General features: G+C 33.2%; 1 protein-coding gene across 3 annotated transcripts in view; it reads left to right on the plus strand.

Annotated features, from left to right (window-relative positions):
* The window catches only part of LOC114335623 (uncharacterized), a 248,376-nt gene that overhangs the window by 157,501 nt on the left and 67,386 nt on the right, over positions 1-23,489 (plus strand). The window contains exon 2 of one of the 3 annotated variants that reach the window (XM_028285885.2): positions 2,250-2,448. In XM_028285885.2, coding sequence (XP_028141686.1) covers positions 2,250-2,448 — 199 coding nt within the window. Of the gene's footprint in view, positions 1-2,249; positions 2,449-3,075; positions 3,432-10,101; positions 10,509-23,489 lie in introns of those variants that run through there. The other 2 variants (XM_050663614.1, XM_050663613.1) reach the window with 2 other exon arrangements.

The raw sequence follows: 23,489 nt of genomic DNA on the forward strand, positions 1-23,489 counted from the left end.
AAACTTCCTTTTTCGTTTTTATTTTTTTTTAGGTGGGACGTAATCAATTTTAAAATTTAAAAAAATTCACACCCATAGTTGAGGTTTTTACAAAACTTATTTACTCTATTTTACATAACGTCCTATTAGAGGTAATTCTCACTAAGTACACTTTTTTGAGATTTTTCATCAATTTGAACTCAATACTGTACTGCCCAGCTCTGGAGAAGTCACCTGGGGCTCTAACCCTTCTAATTGCTGAGATAATTTATGGTATAATTCACTAAGTGCATTATTGTGAATTTCGGTTTGAGGGCAAAACTCATTAAAACGTATTATTGCACTTAGTGAATGTTTCCTTCCAATATGGAGTGCAATATTGTGAATTTCGATTTCAGGGTAAAACTCATTAAAACTTATTATTGCACTTAATGAATATTTCCTTACAATCTGGAATGCCGAATTGGTACTTAGTTATCTTTCAAATAATACATTAGATAACATAACCTATTTTGCGATTAAGCAGGCGACTTGTGTGTTACATTGTATTGTTGAAACTGTACAAACTGTACATTATATTTGTGGACATTATCTGTTCGGAGATTGATTAAAGAAATATGACATTAAATTTCTTTGTAACCGGGATAGCTTATATTATTATGTATAAAGGGTAACATAATCTATTTTGCAATTAAGCAGGTGACTTTTGTGGCTGTCATAAATGCCGAAAAAATTGCATTTATTTTCGAAGAACGAAACTTATTGTTCATTTTTTAAATAATAGACTATTATTTTTGATAGTTGTTTGTTGTAAGTGAGCGATATTTTATGGAGACAAATTCATTAACTTCTCAATTTCCAATAATTGTGTTCAAGGAAAAACTCATCGAGTACAAAGTGTAGTTAGTGAGTTTTACCTCTAATAGGATATCAATATCCTATAATTGGGTTCATGGAAAAACTTATTAAGTACAAAAATTGATCTAATATTGATTGTATCATAGTTCCTGTGACGAAATATGGCTTAAAATATCTGTTTTTATTTATTCTTTAAAGCTGCAATAAAAAAATTCCAATATTCAAGTCAGGTGAATTTAAAAAACAATTTGTACCTTAAAATCGAGTTTTCTCCACTTTCTGAAAAGTGTAGTTAGTGAGTTTTACCTCTAATAGGACAATAAGCTCAAAAAATTGTTGATTTTTTGGGAACATAGCGTATAACTCCTTTTTTGGGAATGGCTCCAGGTCTAATTTTTTTTATTTTGTGAATTTTATCAAACACTATATTTCTAATTTTTTTCAGATTTTTCCGTAAGGTTCGCCACGTTCAAAAATCCGAAAAACTGTTTTTGGGGGGGGGGGTTTCCCTATTTTATAAACTTCAAAATAGATTAAATCAATGTTTTTTTTTATAGATTATATGTAAATTGAAGGAACTGAGTCCTTTAGAACATTTAAAAATGGGAGAAACACGGTCGAATCCCCAAAAACCCCTAAAAAACAGGTTTTTAGATTTTTGAAGGTGGTGAACCTTACGGAAAAATCTGAAAAATTAGAAATATAGTGTTTGATAAAATACACAAGATTAAAAAAATTAGACCTGTAGCCATCCCCAAAAAAAAGTTATACGCTTTTTTCAAAAAAAAAAAAAATTCAAAAATTTACACTCAACCTACGGCTCTATAAAAAATAGACATGTTTTGTATAAGCCTCAACTATACGTGTGAATTTGTTAAAAATTTTAAAATTGATTGAGTCCCACCTAAAAAAAAGAAAAATGGAAAATGAACTTTTTGATGGTGGGGAAGGTGGGTGGTGGGTTAAAATTACGCTGAGTCTTATTTTTTTATCACATAGAACTTAAAAAAAATGAAAAAAATTTAATTCTGGGAGTGAGGGAGGGTACCTTTTAATTCATTTATCCCGTCCATAAGTGGAAAGTTTGATGCGCCACTGTCGACGCATGTGCTATTAAAAAGTGACGGCACAGTGTTCAATACGTTTTCTTTTAGGTTCTACTATTTAAGTTTAAGTTGACTCTTATCGTGCCTAAAATAATTAGCAAATTTCACCTGTAGGTGCGGGCTCTTAATCTATTAAGAAATTCCATGAAAATTTGGCTACCGGTAGTTTTGATTACTTTATTTACAAAATAGATTTATATCAAAGATCGGTGGGCTTCATCAACTATTGAATCCAAATTGTATTATAGAATGTGGTTTTTAAGAACACTAGATTATCATTACTAACCACAATGTTATTTGTTTTAGACCCGTCGAGCACGGAAGCATCATGTTACTTTCCACAAGAATTTCAAGGGGAATTCATAATGCAGAGCCCCCCATCACCACAGAACCTTATGATGGGAACTGGAATACAATACAGTCATCTCAATATCACTGAAAATTCAATACCGATTTGGGGAAATTGTCACCGCAGAATCGGAAACAATTTCATACTGATGTTCAAGTACGTATTATCTTGCAATTTAGTAGTTTGATTAAACACAAAATCAGATGGAAGTCAATTTAGTCTAGTAATTTAGTCATAGTCAAATAAAATTACAATACATGTAAGTCAAAATGTAATTCTGTACAAATGGAATAAATTTTATATCAAAATTTAGGTGAAAACAAAAGATATTTTCCAAGAATACAAAGAAGATATAGTAGAAGAAAATATAAGAGGATTATTGTTTAAATTATTAACAATTGGTTATTTTTACACACAATTTACTTTTTTAACTGCTGCGATAATTCATGTTTTTATGAAGGTTTTTAAGTTTTTTTTTCAGAAAAGTTAAGGAAAAAGCTTTCATTTAAGACTTACTAAATTAAATTTGAACCTTTATTTATTTAAATAATTATAAATAAAGATTGTGTGTGTGAAAAGATGGCTTGGATGCAGGTCCGTTCGCCACAGATTTTTATTTTATTTTTATCTTATTTTATTAGTTTTTTTTATATGTATACCTATTTAATTTAAATGACTAGATATATTTGTTTTCTTCAAGTAGTTTATCAGTAATTTAAATATTTCCATTTCATGACAATTTAGTAGATGTACAATAAATATATTATACACGGCTCACTAAAATAATTAGTTACGCCCCTGTACTACTGATTACTTAAAATTCAAGTAGTATTTATGTAACCTTTCTGGAAACTCCAGGTTATTGTTGAGACTCGCATTGGAACCCCTCGCCGGGGCAGATCGTCAAAAGCTTCCTAACGAGAATCATCTCTAATCTATCGACGCTCCCGCTATTCGTAAAAAGGCCGCATTTTACCGGCTTTTTTTGCTATCGTTTTATACCGCTCAGATAATTCAATCTGCTCAGTATTATCGACGATGATTTATTTAGCGTATTAGTGAGTGCCTTACAAATGAACCAAATGGATTATGGAATTCAATCAGAGCTCTGATGTGACACGTCATCAAGGAATAAAACTGTAAGTACTCTACATGTATGTGAACATAACTTATTAGTCGTGATACTGTATGCATTTTGAACCATATACCTCTCGTAGCAAATATTCTTTGTGCCATTTATGCAGATAATACTTTAAATTACATATGAAAAATCGTTATCTACTCTTAACCAGCTTACCTATGGGAATATACTCTATAACCGTACAATAAGTATAGGTTACTATTGTTAAGGATACTTTACGTATTGCCTAAACATTTCTGTTCCATCGAGCCGTATCATATTAATTATTTATTAATTAAATCCTCAAGGTCCTTCGTATTTGCATATTTTGATAATCTCTATTCTGAGAATAACGGTTTTTCATTTATAGTGTCTTTCTGTTGCATTTGGAAATTTCCAAGCCACGCCGCCCCGGCACAAAAATAAAATATTCCTCTCTTTCTGCACTCAAATTCTCAGTATTTAACCCAGCACGTCTCTACAATAGCTGGTAGGTTGTTAAGCCCGGTCTACACGTGCAATTTCAGAAACTACTTGCTTTGTTCAAATAAAGGAGTCGTTTTGTTTGTATGAAAAAATATTTGCATATATTACATTATTTTATTTTCGTAAATATATTTTTCTGTTTATAGTATACAAAAAGTGTACTCATTTCTTGGCTGATAGTACGGGTGTTATAATTTTAACATTGTTTGTTCAACCTTTTGATTTAAATTAAATTTATAATTTTGAATCCGATTAAGCCTGGTTCACAGGTTACAAAAATTATTAAAAATAATTTTGTTTTCTTGCATAAATTGTAAGTTTTTGCTACATTTAGCTTCGCTTAAGCTCATTTTACACTTCTAGAAAACTATAGAAAATAAATAATTGTTTTTTCCTTCAATTTAATTAATTTAAATACTTGTTAAGGGTGTCTCACACTTGCTGAAAAATACCCATTTTGGAAAATTGCATATATTTTGAAATTTTATAGTTTTGCATTTCATATACTAATCTGCGCTCATACAGGGTGATACTATTAAGCCAATCTCACACTATTAAACGTGTAATATATAATATATTGTACATATTCTCTCATTTTCGCATCGATTTATAGGTTTAGACATTTGCAAATAATCTATCTAATCTCACATTCTCGCAACATGGCTGACCGATCAAAATATAACCGACAGAGGCTCACCGCAAAACTTGATATAACCAAGTTGGCTGATTCGGTTCCCACAACTCTTAATTCTCTAAACAAATATAAAATTCGTGAAATAATTTCACAACTCAAACATTCTTACGGACTTTTCCGCGATGCTCAAAATGTGCTGGAGACGATCCCCGAGGAACCTACCCCCTCTACTGATTCCTCTGTGGTTTTTGATAAATATTTGGATACAATTTCTCTATTGGAAGAAAGGTTAGAGGTCATTGAAAGTTCTAATGTGACTGCTACCCCCTCCCTCCAATTTGACCCTAATTCTTCTCTAACCTCACAGTCTATGGCTAGGCAACGAACAGTAAACCTCCCTCGTATTCAGTTAAAACCATTTAGTGGCTTAGTTACTGAATACAATTCATTCATTGAGACCTTTGATACAATAATAGGATCTGATACTACATTAAGTGATCTGGAAAAACTCATTTACCTCAAAAGTTTTCTAACTTCCGAGCCTTTGACGCTTCTCGAGCATATCCCACTCACAGGTGACAATTACAAAATAGCCCGGGATAACCTGACACAAAGGTACGCCAACTCTAAATCGCTTATCAAAACTCTCATCTCTCAAATTCTTGATGCGCCTCCTATTTCTGGAAACGCAAATCACTCACAATTAAGAAATTTTCATACGGTCATGTCAAATAATTTCAAGGCCCTATTGAACTTGAATAGGCCCCCTTCAGATCTCTTGCATTTACTTCTCATACATATCGCTACTCAGAAACTCGACGCACCTACCATTAGGGCTCTTGAGTTCCAATCCGGTGGTAGCCAAGCTACCCCTGATTTTGTCCATTTTCTAGGGGAAATCGAGACACGCGTTGTTCATCTTGAGAATATTCAATCTCAATCAAAACCAAAATCGACTACTACTTCCAGACACTCTTTACACCTAGCCTCAGACACTTCTACCAGTAACCTTTCGCCTCGCTTAGGTCCTAAGAAATGTTCCTATTGCAACGACTCTCACTCGATCTACTCTTGTCCTCAGTTCAAGCAGTTGAATTCTAAAGAACGTTTTAGTTTTGTCAAACAAAATAAATTTTGTATTAATTGTCTTGGGTCTCACATGCTCGATCAGTGTAAATCCAAATTCTCTTGCATAGTTTGTAAATCTCGTCATCACACGTTGCTCCATTTCGACAAAACGGGTCATAGTAACCCTTCCGCGGCTGTTGGCCAACACAACTCAAATAATCATAATAAAACCGCTATCTCAAATAACTCCCATACACAGGGTAATTCACAACAGGGGCCCTCACATGTTAGAGCTCCTGAAACGGAAGTTAATCTTCAAAATTCGACTCCACATTCAATGGCTCTATCTGCAGCCTCGCTTGATAATCATTTGGTGTTATTAAGCACACTCCAGGTCTATCTTGTCGCTCCTAGCGGCAAGAGGGTCTTCGCAAAGGCACTCTTAGACTCGGCCTCACAGGTTTCATTTATTAGTGCTGACCTCGTAAAGGAACTGTCACTCACCACTAGAGATGGAAAATTACGGATCAATGGAATTAACTCCACCTCATCCTCGTCTCAATCTATTGTAGATACAACAATTTTCGCTGTCGCTAACGACGTTCCTTTTGACATCTCGTGCTCTGTACTCCCAAAGATAACAAATCCGCTTCCTCAAATTTCTATTTCGGCGAGCAAACTAAACATACCCTCAGAGATACCATTAGGTGATCCGATGTTCCATGTAACATCCCCAATTGGTATCCTGCTCGGTGCAGACCTGTATAACGATATCATTCAACCTGAAATAATTCGTTTGGGAAAAGGTCTTCCCGTTCTTCAACGCACTCTACTCGGGTACACGATATCAGGGTCAGTTCCAGACTTTGCTCTTAAGTCGAAAAATACTAAAAAGGCTTTGGAATTTTATTCAAACTCTCTCGTTACTTGTTGTTCTCATAACACTCCTTCCGCCGTAAATGAGCCGGTAGTGTCCAACGAGGAACTATCCGATCATTTACAAAAATTCTGGGAGCTGGAAGAAGCCGCTCCTCAGAACACCGATCTCATTAATGATCACCCCGCTGAAATTAATTTTGTAAAACATGTTAATGTTCTCCCCAATGGACGATATGAGTCCACACTCAATCTCAAACTCCCTATCGAAGATATAGACATGGGAAATTCGTTTCTCTCGGCAAAAAGACGTTTTCTCAGTCTCGAGAAACGTTTTCAACTCAACCCTGATTTATTGGAAAAATATCAGGACATTATATCGGAATATCTCAATAACGGACAAATAATTCAAGTGCCGTTAAAAATGCTAAATGACTCAGGTAAACCTAATTACTTTCTCCCTCACTTTCCCGTTTTCAAATCCAACTCTACTACTTCCACTCGTATAGTTTTCGATTCAAACAATAAATCGTCTACGGGAATCTCCCTCAGTGACGTCATAGACAAAGGTTATGTCGTCCAACATGAACTTTTTGACATTCTCGCTAAGTTTCGTCAGTTTAAATTCGCACTAGTAGGCGACATCAAGGCTATGTTCCTACAAATCGCCATTTGTCCCACTGAAACATTTCTGTTAAATTTTCTCTTTAGGGACAATATTCAGCAGCCTTTACGGTGCTATCAATTTCAAAGATTACCCTTCGGGCTCCCAAGTAGCCCATTTATCGCTCAAAGAGTTATCAAGCACATCGCTGACAACAACAAACATACCCACGAACTTGCTACTAGTGTTCTGCAAGAATCTATCTATATGGATGACCTGATCAGCGGTGCTGACAGTCTTCATGAATTAAGTTGTCTTTTCGAACAATTAACTTCTTTGCTAGAAACCCATGGTTTCCTCCTCCACAAGTGGAACTGCAGTTCTTCAGAATTTCTGTCTCAACACAATTTAAATCCCGTCTCTGAAGTCAGTCTTAACTTCACGGGATCTGATAAAGTCTTAGGCATATTCTGGGATTCAGAACGCGACCACTTTTCGTTTAAAACTCCTATCTTCAAATTGGTTAATGTTGTTACTAAACGTACTATTCTCTCCTACATTGCTACTTTGTATGACCCGCTAGGATGGTTATCCCCTGTCCTTGTGAACGCTAAGCTCTTGATACAGGAAATATGGTCCCAGAAATTGGACTGGGATCAACCCATTGACTCACCCATCATTATGAAAAATTGGCAAAACCTCTTATCGACATTCAAAACTATAGAAGAGGTCAAGGTACCTCGATGCTTACTTTTACAAAAGAAAGTTGTTGATGTTCAATTAATTATTTTCACCGACGCATCGGAAAAAATATACAGCACTTGTGTGTATCTCAAAGCGACATACTCAGACTTTTCTGTATCGTCGCGGCTTATCGCTTCTAAAAACAAAATTTCTCCGCTAAAAAATAAACTCACCATCCCCAAATTGGAACTTTGTGGAATAGTGTTGGGAGTCACTCTGGCTCATAGACTTTTTCACATCTTCAAGAAAAATTTGAGTATATCTTCATCTCATCTCTTTGCTGACTCTACAATTGCCTTGTCTTGGATACTTTCTAAAAAACACATTTGGAACATTTTTGTACAAAACAGAATTCAAAAGGTCAATTCCTTGTTGGAAACTTTTCCTTGTGATTTCCATTTCGTCAGAAGTCACGAAAACATCGCTGACCCCGCTTCCAGAGGGATAAATGTCTTTGATAATCCCCAGACCACCGAAGACTGGTTATGCGGACCTAGCTTTATTAGAGACAATCCCATCGATTTTTCTCTTCATCAAATTCCTCATTTTCAGGATGATCTTCCTGAATTAAGGAAGTTAGTTGTCTCAAACATAGCAACAAATCACGAACTCAACGACACCTTTGAAAATCTATTCGCTAAATCTTCTTCTTTTCGTAAAATTCAAAGAATTGTCGCTTATCTTTTTAGATTCATCAGTAATATTAAAAAGAAAATAAATAACTCTCCACGAGATACGGATATATTGACGCCACCCGAAATGGAGATCGCTGATCACGCGATCATCAGGTATATCCAAAGTATCTACTTTAAAAAAGAGATTCTTGAATTGAAAAATGCTAAACTCGTGACCAATAAAGCCATTCGTAAACTCAACCCCTTCCTACAACATAATGATGGGCTGATTCGTGTGGGAGGACGTCTCCGACACGCCCCCATATCGTATAATCAAAAACACCCCATTCTACTTCCTTCTAAATGTCGAGTTGTAGAACTAATCTTGACTCAAGCTCATCATAAGTTATTACATTCAGGCGCGCAAACAGTACTTTCGTATGTCAAAATGAAGTACTGGCCAATTGACGGATTAAGACAGATTAAACGCTTAATTCGTAAGTGTGTAAACTGTTTCCGATTCATGACACCCAATTCTGTTCAACAGATGGCAGATATGCATCCCGATCGTGTACTCCCCACTAGACCCTTCCAAGTCGTCTCAGTGGACTATGGGGGGTTCTTCTTAATTAAGTCCTCACATTTGAGGAAGGCACCGCTTTACAAAGCATACGTAGCCTATTTCATTTGCATGAGCACTAAATGTGTTCATATCGAACTCGTCACAGGATTAAGCGCAGAAGCCTATATTCTTACTCTGAAAAGGTTTATTGCCAGAAGATCCACGCCCAGTATTATTTGGAGCGACAATGCCACAAATTTCCATGGGGCAAAAAATGAAATGCGCGAATTCTATGATTTTTTCTTAAATCAAAATAATTCGGAACAGATTAAGGAATTCTGTACTCAAAACTCCATAACTTTCAAGATGGGTGTTCCCCGCAACCCCCATCAATTCGGCCTCCATGAGGTAGGAATAAAGAGTGTGAAGTATCACCTCTATCGAATTATAGGAAATTCCCACTTCACCTTTGAAGTGTTTAACACAGTATTATGCCAAATCGAGGCTATTCTAAATTCGAGACCCATCACTAGGATGTCGTCTGACGCCAATGACTTCGCTTTCCTATCTCCAGCTCACTTCTTAGTTCAAAGAAGTTTAACCGCGCCCCCTGAACCAAGTGTTTCAGAGATACCTGAAAATAGGTTGAATCTTTTTCAGCGTATTAGTAAAATTCAACAGCAATTTTGGAAATTGTGGAAAAAAGACTATCTTTGCCTCCTGCAGCAAAGAAATAAATGGACCGACCCTACTGACCCTGTCAAGATCGGGGATTTGGTTCTGTTGAAGGAGGATGGTACTCCTCCACTCTTATGGCCAACTGCCAGGGTAATAGATGTATTGCCTGGTAAGGATGGTCTAGTTCGTACTGTCAAGATTCACACTACTCACGGTGATTTTCTTCGTGGTATTACGAAAATCGCTGTGATTCCCCTGGAAGATTAAAATCTATCCCTAGGGGGAAAACTTATCGTTTTCCTCCATTTTATCGTTGTTACCCCTTGTGTATATAAACTCTAATTTCTTCAAACATTTCTTATCGTTGTGCACATCTTTGCCAATCCCCTCTCTTCGAGGTGATATAGGCCATCTCTCTCGCCTGTCGCCCCCGGCAATATGTACAATAAATATATTATACACGGCTCACTAAAATAATTAGTTACGCCCCTGTACTACTGATTACTTAAAATTCAAGTAGTATTTATGTAACCTTTCTGGAAACTCCAGGTTATTGTTGAGACTCGCATTGGAACCCCTCGCCGGGGCAGATCGTCAAAAGCTTCCTAACGAGAATCATCTCTAATCTATCGACGCTCCCGCTATTCGTAAAAAGGCCGCATTTTACCGGCTTTTTTTGCTATCGTTTTATACCGCTCAGATAATTCAATCTGCTCAGTATTATCGACGATGATTTATTTAGCGTATTAGTGAGTGCCTTACAAATGAACCAAATGGATTATGGAATTCAATCAGAGCTCTGATGTGACACGTCATCAAGGAATAAAACTGTAAGTACTCTACATGTATGTGAACATAACTTATTAGTCGTGATACTGTATGCATTTTGAACCATATACCTCTCGTAGCAAATATTCTTTGTGCCATTTATGCAGATAATACTTTAAATTACATATGAAAAATCGTTATCTACTCTTAACCAGCTTACCTATGGGAATATACTCTATAACCGTACAATAAGTATAGGTTACTATTGTTAAGGATACTTTACGTATTGCCTAAACAGTAGATACTATATTCTAATTGGAAAATACACTTGTGTTTGTCGTAAATTGTAATATAATTGGTTTATATGTCTCTCGTTAATTTTGTATTCAAAGAAAATATGATTCAAATCTCTAATCGAAACATTATTACAAAAGCAAACTGATGAATTTATTCCTAATTTGTGCAGATTTTCGAGTTTTTAATCTGACCATAGTAGAAATATCTCGCTTTGGCAGGTTATACTTGGCAGTTATATAACTTGGTTATATCTGGCAGGTAAATATATATTCAGGTGGCGAAGGCAGCTCTTGATGTAAAGAAAAATATAAATTTTTTGACATGCTTGAAATATTTTTCCATTGTTTTTTCCATATTTTATGTATTTTAGCTTTAACGTCATTTATTGCATCAGTCGATAAGATCTGAGTTAGGATCTCATCTTTTATTATTGCATCTTTGGCCAACCAATCCACTTTCTCATTACCCAGTATACCGCCATGCCCTTTTGCCCATATAAATACCATTTCCACTTTAGACAAATTATTTTCTATATTACCTAAAATTTGGATCTGGATCTGGAGTCTGTTATTATCACAGCTTTTTTAATATTATTCACTTTGATCCATTCTAGAGCTTTTTCGGTGGCTATAAGCTCAGCTGTAAAGATGCTACTAAATAAAGATTGAAGAACAAATTTGCAAAAATAAATATTGGCAATATAAATAAGCACGATAAAATATTTTATTTTGCAGGAAAAGTTGCGTTATTAGTTATTACCAAATATAAAGCAAAAAAAAAATGATTCAAAAATGTTCAATAGCTTACGAGATGTTTAATTTATTTATTCAATGTTACTATTTTTTCATTTGCAAAAACGCGGTTGTTGCCAATAGAGTATTCACCATTATAAGGTCTACTTTTTTTATGTATATTTTCGATAAATGCCATGAGAAATCAAAATTTCAATTAAATTCCCCCAAAATGACGTTTCACAATTGTTGTAATTTTTGTATGTTTTTTTAATTAATAACGTCACGGGGATTAAAATTTTTGAAATGCTGTTTCGATATTCGTATTCCGGACAATATTTAACACATTTAAAAAAGAAAACTTTTCTTTACAATTTTTGGCCGTATAATTATAATAATTGATTCAATTATAATAATTGATTCATTGCCATCATTATTTTCATCAGTACATACTATATCATCATTATTATTTCATTATAATTTAAATCTTCACTCAAATCAATTTCAACTAGGTATATCATCGCAAGTTTCCTAAGTTTCTCGATTGCTTCTGTTTACTTCATTTTTATTTTATTTTTGTGTTATATTGACGATTTATGTAATTTTAGTAAATAATTGTATTGTTATTGTTTTGTTTTCGTGTCTTTTCATAAGCTTTGTCGATAAAATTGTACAATTTTTCATGACAATAAAGCATATTTCTAATTATAATTCTAATTCCCCGTGGCAACCACTAGGTACAAAGTTTTGAGTACTTTAAGCTGTGCTTGCGACACCCACATTTTTGTATACATATTATGTGGATAACACAATGTATACATATACAGGGTGTTTCATTGGGAAACGGAAATACTTTAATGGTGAATAGAGGTCATCGAGCCGGTTCTAGATATAGTACATTTTTTGCCCTACCGACTTTTATAACCGAGTTACAGGGTGTTTTATCGATTTTGCCCATTTCTTTCCTAAGCCATAACTTTAGAACCACCCTGTATATTTTTTTGATATTTGGTACACATATGTCTCATTTAAAACCCAAACGACCGACATACTACACATAAGAAAAATCCAGGTCCGGATTAACAAAAAATTATAAAGTAATTGTGACCTTATAACAACACCCTGTATATTGAAATTTTGAAAATCTGTTTGCATATTTGCAAAGAGCACAAAAAAGTAAGTTAAATGGTTTGCTTCAATTTTTCGGCCAGACAATTTTATGACTTTAATTTTGAAATTATATTGAATTTTTTAAGCACTTTGACATTAAAAAGCAGATATTATTAACTTTTAGTTATAAATTATTAAAGTTAATGAATAAATACTCATTTTAAAAATAATCAATACTTATTTACTACATTGGAACGACCCAATCACTAATGACAAGCAAAATCCAGGTCCGGATTAAGAAAAAAATACAAAGTAATTGTGACGTTGAACAAATACCCTGTATATTGAAATTTTAAAAATTTGTCTGCGCATTTTAAAAGAGCATGAAAAACTGTGATTAAAGGCTTATTTTAATTTTATCGCCGTTGATTTAATTACATCAATTTTGAAATTATATTGAAATTTTAAAGAACTCTGAGATTAAAAACCAGGTATTGTTAACTTTTAATAATAATTTAATGTTAATGAATCAACACTTATTTTAAAAATACTTAATACTTATTTACTACGCTGGCTTCATAGATTCTCTGGATTTGTAGCTATATGCACATCATTAAAAATTAGAATTGCGAGAATTGGGATATTTTAATGATTTAGTAAAGAATTAAAAAAAACTGCTAAGTATATCTAATAAAACAAAAATTCGTTATAATTCAACAATTTAACATAAATTTTTAATATTTGAACTATAACAGTTGCTCAAAATGTCCGCCATTTTGTTCGATGCATTTCCTTGCTCGTTTTAAAATATTTCGAATCGATTTTCTAATTACATTGGGATTGTTCTTCATTTTTCTGGTAGCTTCTTGTGACCTTGACAGAATTAATCAATATGATTTCAATTAAATTATCTGCGCAAAAATTTGACATGCACCTTTTAACGCAGTTTTTTATGCTCTTTTAAAATACACAAACAAATTTTTAAAATTTTAATATACAGGGTGTTGTTTCAAGGTCACAATTACATTATATTTTTTTCTTAATCCGGGCCTGGATTTTTCTTGTCATTAGTAATTGGGTCGTTCCAATGTGGTAAATAAGTATTGATTACTTTTAAAATTAGTATTTATTCATTAACTTTAATAACTTATAACTAAAAGTTAATAATATCTGCTTTTTAATGACAAAGTTATTAAAAAATTCAATATAATTTCAAAATTAAAGTCATAAAATTGTCTGGCCGAAAAATTAAAGCGAACCATTAAACTTAATTTTTTGTGCCCTTTTCAAATATGCAAACAGATTTTCAAAATTTCAATATACAGGGTGTTGTTTTAAGGTCACAATTACTTTATAATTTTTTGTTAATCCAGACCTGGATTTTTCTTATGGTTAGTATGTCGGTCGTTTGGGTTTTGAATGAGACATATGTGTACCAAATATCAAAAAAATATACAGGGTGGTTCTAAAGTTATGGCTTAGGAAAGATATGGGCAAAATCGATAGAACGCCCTGTAACTTGGTTATAAAAGTCGGTAAGGCAAAAGATGTACTATATCTAGAACCGACTCGGTGACCTCTATTCACCTTTAAAATATTTCCGTTTCCCAATGAAACACCCTGTATATGCAGTTTTTACTGTACCTACCTGTTAAAGCTTATAAAATTATATGTAAAATATATTACATATTATTGTACCAAGAAAACAGTTTTTATGTTTCTTTAACAAATTTGTGTACTATAATATATATTTATTATATTCAGTACTATTTGGTTAATTTTTTTAATATAAAAATTTATTTTAATACTCTTTTGTGATTGTCTTTTTGGTCAATTTTTATTTATCACAATATAAGAGAGAAAAAATGTAATCATGCCAGATACATATTATTATTTTTATATGCTACCCTAAATTTAAAAAAAAAATATTAAAATGTTGCATTATTAACGCAGATATTGCAAACTATATCCTCCACCATTTTTCAGGTAAAATTTTTCATATAAGATGTCTACCAAAATCCTTGTTTTTTTAAAATATTCTACAATTTTTACAATATGTATGAATACCATTGTTAAATAGTACCTATGATTGATAGATGTACTCACGCAGTCCTCAATATTAATATTGATAAATAAAATATGGAAAAGCTATCTCGGCAAAAAATGGTCCTCGAAAAACTTATCTTTCTTTAGGAAAGAAAAGTTTTTAGAAAGCTTTAAGAAATTAGGAATACGAATATCGAAAGAACAGAAACAAATTAAAACAAATTTCAGAGAACTTATAAAAGTGTAATACTGTAACGGCAACAATCGCGTTTTGCAATTGAAAAAATAGTAACATTTAATAAACAAATTAAATATCTCATAAACTGAAAAATTGAAAAATGTTTCAACCATTTTTTTTGCTTTATACTGATACGATAATTCAACTCTTCCTACAAAACAAAATATTTTATAGTGTTTATTTATAATAAATACAAATAATAATTTTTTGCAAACTTATTTTCAAGGTTTATTAGTTATTAAAATAAATAAAAAGTCAAATATAATGTAGTAAGCCTTAAAAGAAAGATTTTTCCTTTAGCTTTGCAAAAAAAAAATCGCAAAAACCTTCATAAAAATATGAAATACTTCTGCAGTTAAAAAAGTAAATTTTTTGCACAAATGACCCATTATTTATTATTTAAACACGGATCCCTTTATATGAATTGGATACTTTTTTGAAAATATCTTTTGTTTTCACCTAAACTTTGATATAAAATTTGTTCCAAACTGTACGGAATTAGATTTTTAGATTATAGATTAGGATTAGATTTTAGATTAGATTTAGACTGGACTAAAAATCAGAAGGAAATCAATTATTAATGTATGAAACATTCTAGGGGTTTTCAATATTTTTAAGCCGACTTATTAAAATCAGAGTATGCCGTGGTTTAAAATAAGTTGGTCAATAACCTCAGAAATGAAAGTTTTTGTAGATTGATTTCAATATTTTGTAGTGTTTAATTATTATATTGTGTTATATTTATTATACAAGGTGTTTCATTCGGACATACTTAACTGCAGGAAGAATTGCAAAAATACCGTACTTAAATACTTAATAGGTTATTTCTTTAGCGGATGGCATACATAGACAATATAATTGTAAATGATTATAATGCACTATAAACAAAAATATAAATATAGGACATCCTATACATAAACAAATATACATCAAGACATATATGTTGAATATGTAAAATTATGCCGCAGAGACAGGAACAAGTGTTACTCATAGATATAGTTTTGTGTGATCATTAATCTACTCCAGCGCAGCATTTGTGGCATACAAGAAGTCGATCATGCTACCAGAGTATGCCGTCAGAGGATATTCCATCACAATGCGCTCAATTATTTGGCATAATATTTTGTAGTACCCGATATTTGGGACCTCTCATTATATGTCAAAAATGCAAAGAAATAACGAGAACCTCCTCATAAACGAAGTCAATGTCGAACGAGTAGACCAATATGCATATCTTGGAACAAATATCTTTGAACAATGATCAGCTTCACCAATGATTACTTCCAGGCAGGGCCGGATTTACCACTAGGCCGACAAGGCACTGGCCTAGAGCGCCAAATTTGTTAGGGCGCAGAACGGGCGGATTTTATTCGCATTGCCTAGCTCCGAGTACACGCTGGCACAGTTTGCCACACATTAAAAGTTTAAAAAATATAAGAGCGATGATTTAACACACCACTTTTAAACATAACGGTGAGAATATAAACATAGTTTCAAAAATTATGCATCACCTAAAATTATGCTCATTTTCATTGTTTAGTTTTTCGTGATACTCCAGGGAAATAAGGTTTTTGTCGGGACACTTGAGCAGCCAGGTTGCAAATGGGTTTTTTGGGTACTATATAGGTACCTAATACATTATACATACAAAAATGCCCGTCGCAGTTCGGACGAGAATTTTAGTTATTAACAAATAAGGGTCAAAATGGCAGTTTTTTCGTTTAAATCGCTACATGTAAAAATAGGATAATTAAATATCTTATTTATAGTATTCTTCTTTTAGTAGATGAGCCAATGTTTAAAACGGCAGTTTTTTAATTATGGTCCGATCATTTGTTGCTTCGAAAATTGCAAAATAAAACTAAAATTTCGAAAATAAAAAATTGCTATAACTTTCGCGAAAGTGACCTTACGAATTTTATATTTCACAAAAACTTGAGTCAAATAATCCATATACTGCACAAAAAATTAGAAGACGATTCGTCAATTAGTTTAAATTTTATTCAATTTGTTTATCCCAAAGAGCTTTTTTTTGTAATGTCATTGTTCAGAAAATAATAATTATATAGAAATTCTGTGAAAACCATATGAAAGAACAATAGTCTTGTTTTCAAATTATTGAAGAAAATCATTAAAAAGTAATTTTTGTCACTACGAAAACATTTTACTAAAGTAGAGTCATTTTTGGCTTGAAAACAATTTGAATAGCTTTGTTAATATTGACTGTAGAGTAAATTTACCTTGGAATTTCAAAAGCTGGTATTTTTACACAAATTTTCAAAAAAAAACTTTTCGCCTTTGTTAACTACGGTCAAAGTTAGCCACTTTTATTATTTAATTCAGTTACTTCAATATACATAAAATTCTCATGTAACAGTGTTAGTTACCATACTACTCCGAAACGGCTTGGCCGATTTTTATGAAATTTTACAAGTGTATCCTATGGGACTTAGAATAGGTTTTAATCTATTTTTCATACCCATAAGTTATAAGGGGGGTTGCCCCCCTGACATTTTTTTTATTTTTTTTTGACAAAATTGTCTATCTTAATTTTATATGATGTAGGATTAAAAAATACATACAACCCTTAATTTACACTTTTCCATCACCAACCTCTATTTGTTAATACCCATCTATATATTTACATCTATAAAATTCTCCTGTCACAGTGTTAGTTGTCATACTCCTCCGAGACCGCTTGACCGATTTTTATGAAATTATATATGTATATTCGGTAGGTCTTAGAATCGGTCGTAATCTTTTTTTTCATATCCCTGAGTGATAAGGGGAACTCCCCCTAACATTTTGAAATGTTAGGTGGGGATTTACGTACATAACGTACTCTACAAGACTACACGAGTACATACAATTTAAAAAAATTATGATCAAAATCCATCAACAAGCTCTGGAGATATTAATCGCAGCATATGTTTGAAGAATCAGTTTCATTTTTTGAGTGCACGGATTTTAATAATTCATTTCCACCGACCACAAATCGATTTCGTTAGAACGTTATTTTTAAATCTTTATTAACAACTCTGTTGAAGTTTAAAGTTTACTCAAACTTTTACACATAAACTATATACCTTCAACTTCGAAATGGCGCTAGTTGGGTTGCTTAATTGTTATAAACAAAGTAGCTGTCAATTAAATAAAAAAAGTGGCTAACGTTGACTGTAATTAACCTAGGCAAAAAGTGTTTTTTTAAATTCGTATAAAAATACCAGCTTTTCAAATCCCAAAGTAGTTTTAATCTACAGTCAATATTAACAAAGTTATTCAAATTGTTTATGAACTAAAAATGACCCTACTTTAGTAAAATGTTTTCGGAATGATAAAAATGACTTTTTAATGATTTTTTTAAAATACTTTGAAATCATGACTTTTCTTCTTTTATGTGGTTTTCACAGAACTGCTATTACATTACTATTTTCTGAACAAAAATATTGCGAAAAAAAGCTCATTGGGATAAACAAATTGAATAAAATTTAAACTAATTGACGAATCGTCTTAAAATTTTTTGTGCATTATATGGACTGTTTGTCTCAACTTTTCGTGCAATATGAAAATCTTAAGGTCATTTTCACAAAAGTTATAGCAATTTTTTTATTTTCGAAATTTTAGTCTTATTTTGCAATTTCTGAAGCAAAAAATGATCGAACCGAAATTCAAAAACTGCCATTTTAAACCTTGGCTCATCTACTAAAAGAATAACAGTATAAATAAGATATTTAATTACCCTATTTTTACCCGTAGCGATTTAAACGAAAAAACTGCCATTTTTGACACTTATTTGTTAATAACTAAATTTCTCGTCCGAACTGTGACGGGCATTTTTGTATGTATAATGTATTAGGTATAATATAGTACCCAAAAAACCAATTTGTAACCTGGCTGCTCAAGTGTCCCGAACATGGTATATTTTTGCCTTATTTCCCTGGAGTATGAACAGATTAATGGATTCCGCTAATTTTTTTTGTCATTATTTTAGATTTTTCTTTGGTATTGACACAGTTGGGCAAATGTTTACTCAACTTTCTTCTTTCAACTTATACCGGGTGAAAGAAAAGATACATTTTTCTGATGTTAAGTTTGATTGAGGCACTATGTAGGGAGGACAAGGATAAGTGTGGGTATACCTACATCAAAATCGTATTGTAGTTTTATGTTTTGTGAAAATTTTGTTTTTTAAATGTCCGTGGTATCTTTAGAAACCAAGAAAATAGACGGGTTTATTCTTTATCATGACGTGTTTTAACTGAAACAAAACTAAATTAACCATAAAAAATAACAGTTAACAAACTTTTAAAAACAAAAAGGCACATAATGTTAACAATTCTGGTCGCCACCTTAAGAGTTATTTGTGGATCAAGTGAGAGGTATGCACAGCGCAACATAAGAGAGGCGAGATTTTTTAATGGAGGCTCTGTGATGTTTGGGGATGGAATATCCTTGATAATAAGTACGGATTTGGTTTCCGCGTGGAGGCTCTTTAAATAGTGAGAGGTCCATTGCACAGATTTTCTTTCTTTGAACACTCTGTTCCTTTCGCACTAGATATAGGAAATAATTTCATCTTAGTGGTATGCTAAGACATGGCCTCCTCACGTATCACATGTCGTCAGTTAAAACACATATTAAAGAGTAAAACCATCTAGTTTCTTTGTTATTAAAGATATCAGAGAAACTAGAAACATAAAATTTTCACAAAATATGAGACTATTCCGGTGGTGTGCTTGACGGAATTAATAAAAAATAAGTGTAACAACGAACATTAATATATTTATTTATTTGGGTAACAAAAAGTGTTTTGCTTATACATCGCGTAAGAGGGTTTGTTATTGTTTTCGGCCCAGCGAGCGGCCGATGTCTCTGGGGTGTTGTGACCGACTGACTGAGTGGCTGAAAAGAAACCACAGACGCTAATCTGTTTGTGTTTTACCATCTGACCAGATGGGCAATACATTATTTAGATCTGGCGTTTAAAGGTTGAAACATTTCTGCAGTTTTACGTTTTCGAATGCATGTCCAATTGTGAGTTATTGACATAAGCTCTAATAAGGTAATTAATTTAGGGGGAATTCAGTTTGTTAAACTGAACACACCAAAAACATATGGTTAAGGATACATTCCGTTTTGTAAAACTGTGTCCCTCTTAGCATCTGGTTTGTATTTTACATGTGAATTTATATGACCCATATTATTTCGTTTTGAGAAAAGTTATTAAAAATTAAGAAAATAAAATTAGCAAAAATAGTAATTAAAGCGTACCGCTATAAGACTACAACATAATTTCGATATATACCGATCTTTGTACCTTTTCCTCTCTACTGGGTGTTGCAAACTTTTGTTTCAGTTGAAGCACATGTTAAAGAATAAAATCGTCTATTTTCTTTGTTACTTAAGATATCAGGGACATTCAAAAAACAAAATGTTCACAAAACATAAGACTACAATACGATTTCTATGCATACTCACACTTGTACCTTGTCCTCCCTACAGGGTGTTTCAAACTTAACATAAGAAAACCATTTCTGTTCTTCCATCCGGTATAAGTACAAAAAAGAAGTTTGAGTAAACATTTGCCAAACTGTGTAAATATCAAAGAAAAATCTAAATAATAAAAAATAAAATAGCGGACTCTGTTAATTTCTTCACGAAAAAATCAACTATGAAAATTAGCATAATTTTAGGTGATACATAACTTTTGAAACTACATAATATGTGTATTATTTACTAATTCCGTTACTTTCTTTACGTTGTACCTGTAGACCGTGTCACAGCGCAGGTAACATGAATTTCGCTCGCTTTGCTATTTTTCGCCTATTATCTATCTAATTAGTCATCGCCCCCGCCAACCGCCCCTCCAACCCCTCATCCCCCTTCCCGTTCATAGACATGTCACTGTCACTGCCGGCAGCTCAGGAAATCTGTTTGTTTAAAACTGATCGGGCAGTATTTATTATTTTCAATCCTTAGCACACTTCTCTTTTATAACCATAGAATATTGTTAAGAGTGCAAAAGAACACTAGGGTAGTTTTTATTAAAATAATTAGCAGCGAAAGCCAAAAGTTGCTTGGTTAGCGTGGGGCGCCAGAAATATTAATGCCTAGTCGGGTTCAACATGTAAATCCGGCCCTGCTTGCAAGAGGTTAAAATTAGAATAGAAAAGGCTAGAGCGAATTTTAACAAAATGAGGAAAGTGCTCTGCACAAGAGATCTTAAGTTACAGCTAAGAGTAAGGTTAGCTAGGTGCTACGTTTTCTCGACTTTGTTTTACAGAATGGAAGCTTGGACCTTGAATGCTGCATCAATGAAAAAACTGAAATCATTTGAGTTGGGGGTCAATAGAAGAATTATGAAAATATCGTGGACAGAACACGTAACAAACAAAGAGGTTTTCAGAAAGATGAATAAAGAAATGGAAGTTTTAAATTGGAATATCTCGGCATATTACACGTGAAGAGAAATACAACTTGCTCCAACTCATTATGCAGGGAAAGATTCAAGGAAAAAGAAGCATAGGGAGACGCAGAATATCGTGGCTGCGCAACCTGAGAGAATGGTACGGATGTACATCAAATGAACTTTTCAGAGCAGCCGTCTCCAAAGTCCGAATAGCTATGATGATTGCCGACCTCCGTCGCACTGCGACGTCACGATTGTTACATGGCTGCTGTTCAGCCACACTGGAGCGCAGTATACGGCAACTGAGTAGACCCGATGTAGAGAGCTATACAGGGTGTTGTTTCAAGGTCACAATTACTTCATATGTCTTTCAAAAATGAATAACCATTTTCAATTTGAGAGACTAATAAGATTCGAAACCGGTAGAGGTGCTTGCTGCACTCTCTGATTGAACTAGAATATGGTTCGGCTGTATTTTCGTTTTGCAACGAAATTGAAAATGGTTATTTATTTTTGATTTACATTTACTCTGATTGGAGTATGAAGGGAAATATTCTCGTTGGAACTTTACCGCGCTGAGCAGATGGGACGTGAATTGTAAATTGTAGAATTCCCTCATCTTCCTTAGTCTCAGAATCCGTATGGCTTGCAAATTGTAGAAGCCTCGGAGGTGTAACCAGAGAAGGTTCCCATTGTTTTCATTCTGGTGGGATCTAGAATAGCATTATGTTGTTTTATATGCCATTAGAGTGAAAACTTAGTCTTTTTAGTCTTTTTTCATGTTTTTGTTAATCAGGACCTGAATTTTTATTGTGCTCAGTGGTGGATAAATGGGTGGTTTGGGTTCTGAATGAGACATATTATGTATACCAAAAATTAAGAAAATATACAGGGTGGTTCTAAAGTTTCGACTCCAGATATAAATGAAAAAAATGGAAATTAAACACTCTGTAACTCGGTTATAAAAACCGTTAGAGCCAATACATGTGGTACATAATACAGGGTGTCCAGAAACTCTACCGACAAACGACGACAGGAGATTCGTTAGATAATTTTAAGATAATTTAACCCAATTCACCTCGTCCGAAAATGCTTCCTAAGGGAGCTAGAGCTCTTTGAAGATGGCGTCTTGTAATTAGTTTTTCTTAAATACCTCCAGACCGCTTCTAGTTAGAAAAACGAACATTGGCACGCATATTTATCTTCCAGAGATAAATCGATTCCATCTATTGCGAATTTCTTGTACCGGTCATAGGCGTCCGTTTTGGGTAAGGCAGCGGTTATTTTATCGCATAACTTTTTTTCTTTAAAGTTTAAGCATTTTTGACTCTGGAATATTAAATTGTGAGGTATTCTGGTACTAAAAGGTACTCTTACTGTAAGTCGGTAGGACACACCGTTTTCTAGAACAATCGATTTGAAAATTTTTCGTCTCTTGAATTTGAAAAAAAAATTTCAAAAAAAAACTATTTTGAAAAACGAAAACGTTTGTACGTTTAATTATATTCCAGAGACGAACCGATTTCATTAATTGCGAATTTCTAATACCGGTCATATGCGTCGGTTTTGGGTAGGTCAACGGGTATTTTATTGCATATCTTTTTAGTCTTTAATCTTTAAGCATTTTTGACACTAGATTATTAAATTATGAGGTATTCTAGTACTTAAAGTTACTCTTGCTTTAAGTTGATAAAATACACCGTTTTTTTGAAACTTTTTTCATTTTTTTTTTCAAATTCAAGAGACGACAAATTTTCAAATCGATTTTTCTAGAAAACGGTGTGTTCTACCGACTTACAGTAAGAGTACCTTTTAGTACTAGAATACCTCACAATTTATTATTCCAGAGTCAAAAATGCTTAAATTTTAAAGAAAAAAAAGTTATACGATAAAATAACCGCTGCCTTACCCAAAACGGACGCCTATGACCGGTACAAGAAATTCGCAATGGATGGAATTGATTTATCTCTGGAAGATAAATATGCGTGCCAATTTTGTTTCTCTAACTAGAAGCGTTCTGGAGGTATTTAAGAAAAACTAATTACAAAACGCCCTCTTCAAAGAGCTCTAGCTCCTTTAGGAAGCATTTTCGGACTAAGTAAATTTGGTTAAATTGTCTTAAAATTATCTGAGGAATCTCCTGTCTTCGTTTGTCGGTAGAGTTTCTGGACACCCTGTATTATGTACCACATGTATTGGCTCTAACGGTTTT

Source organism: Diabrotica virgifera, chromosome 10, assembly GCF_917563875.1.
Source record: "Diabrotica virgifera virgifera chromosome 10, PGI_DIABVI_V3a".
Classification (NCBI taxonomy): Eukaryota; Metazoa; Arthropoda; class Insecta; order Coleoptera; family Chrysomelidae; genus Diabrotica; species Diabrotica virgifera.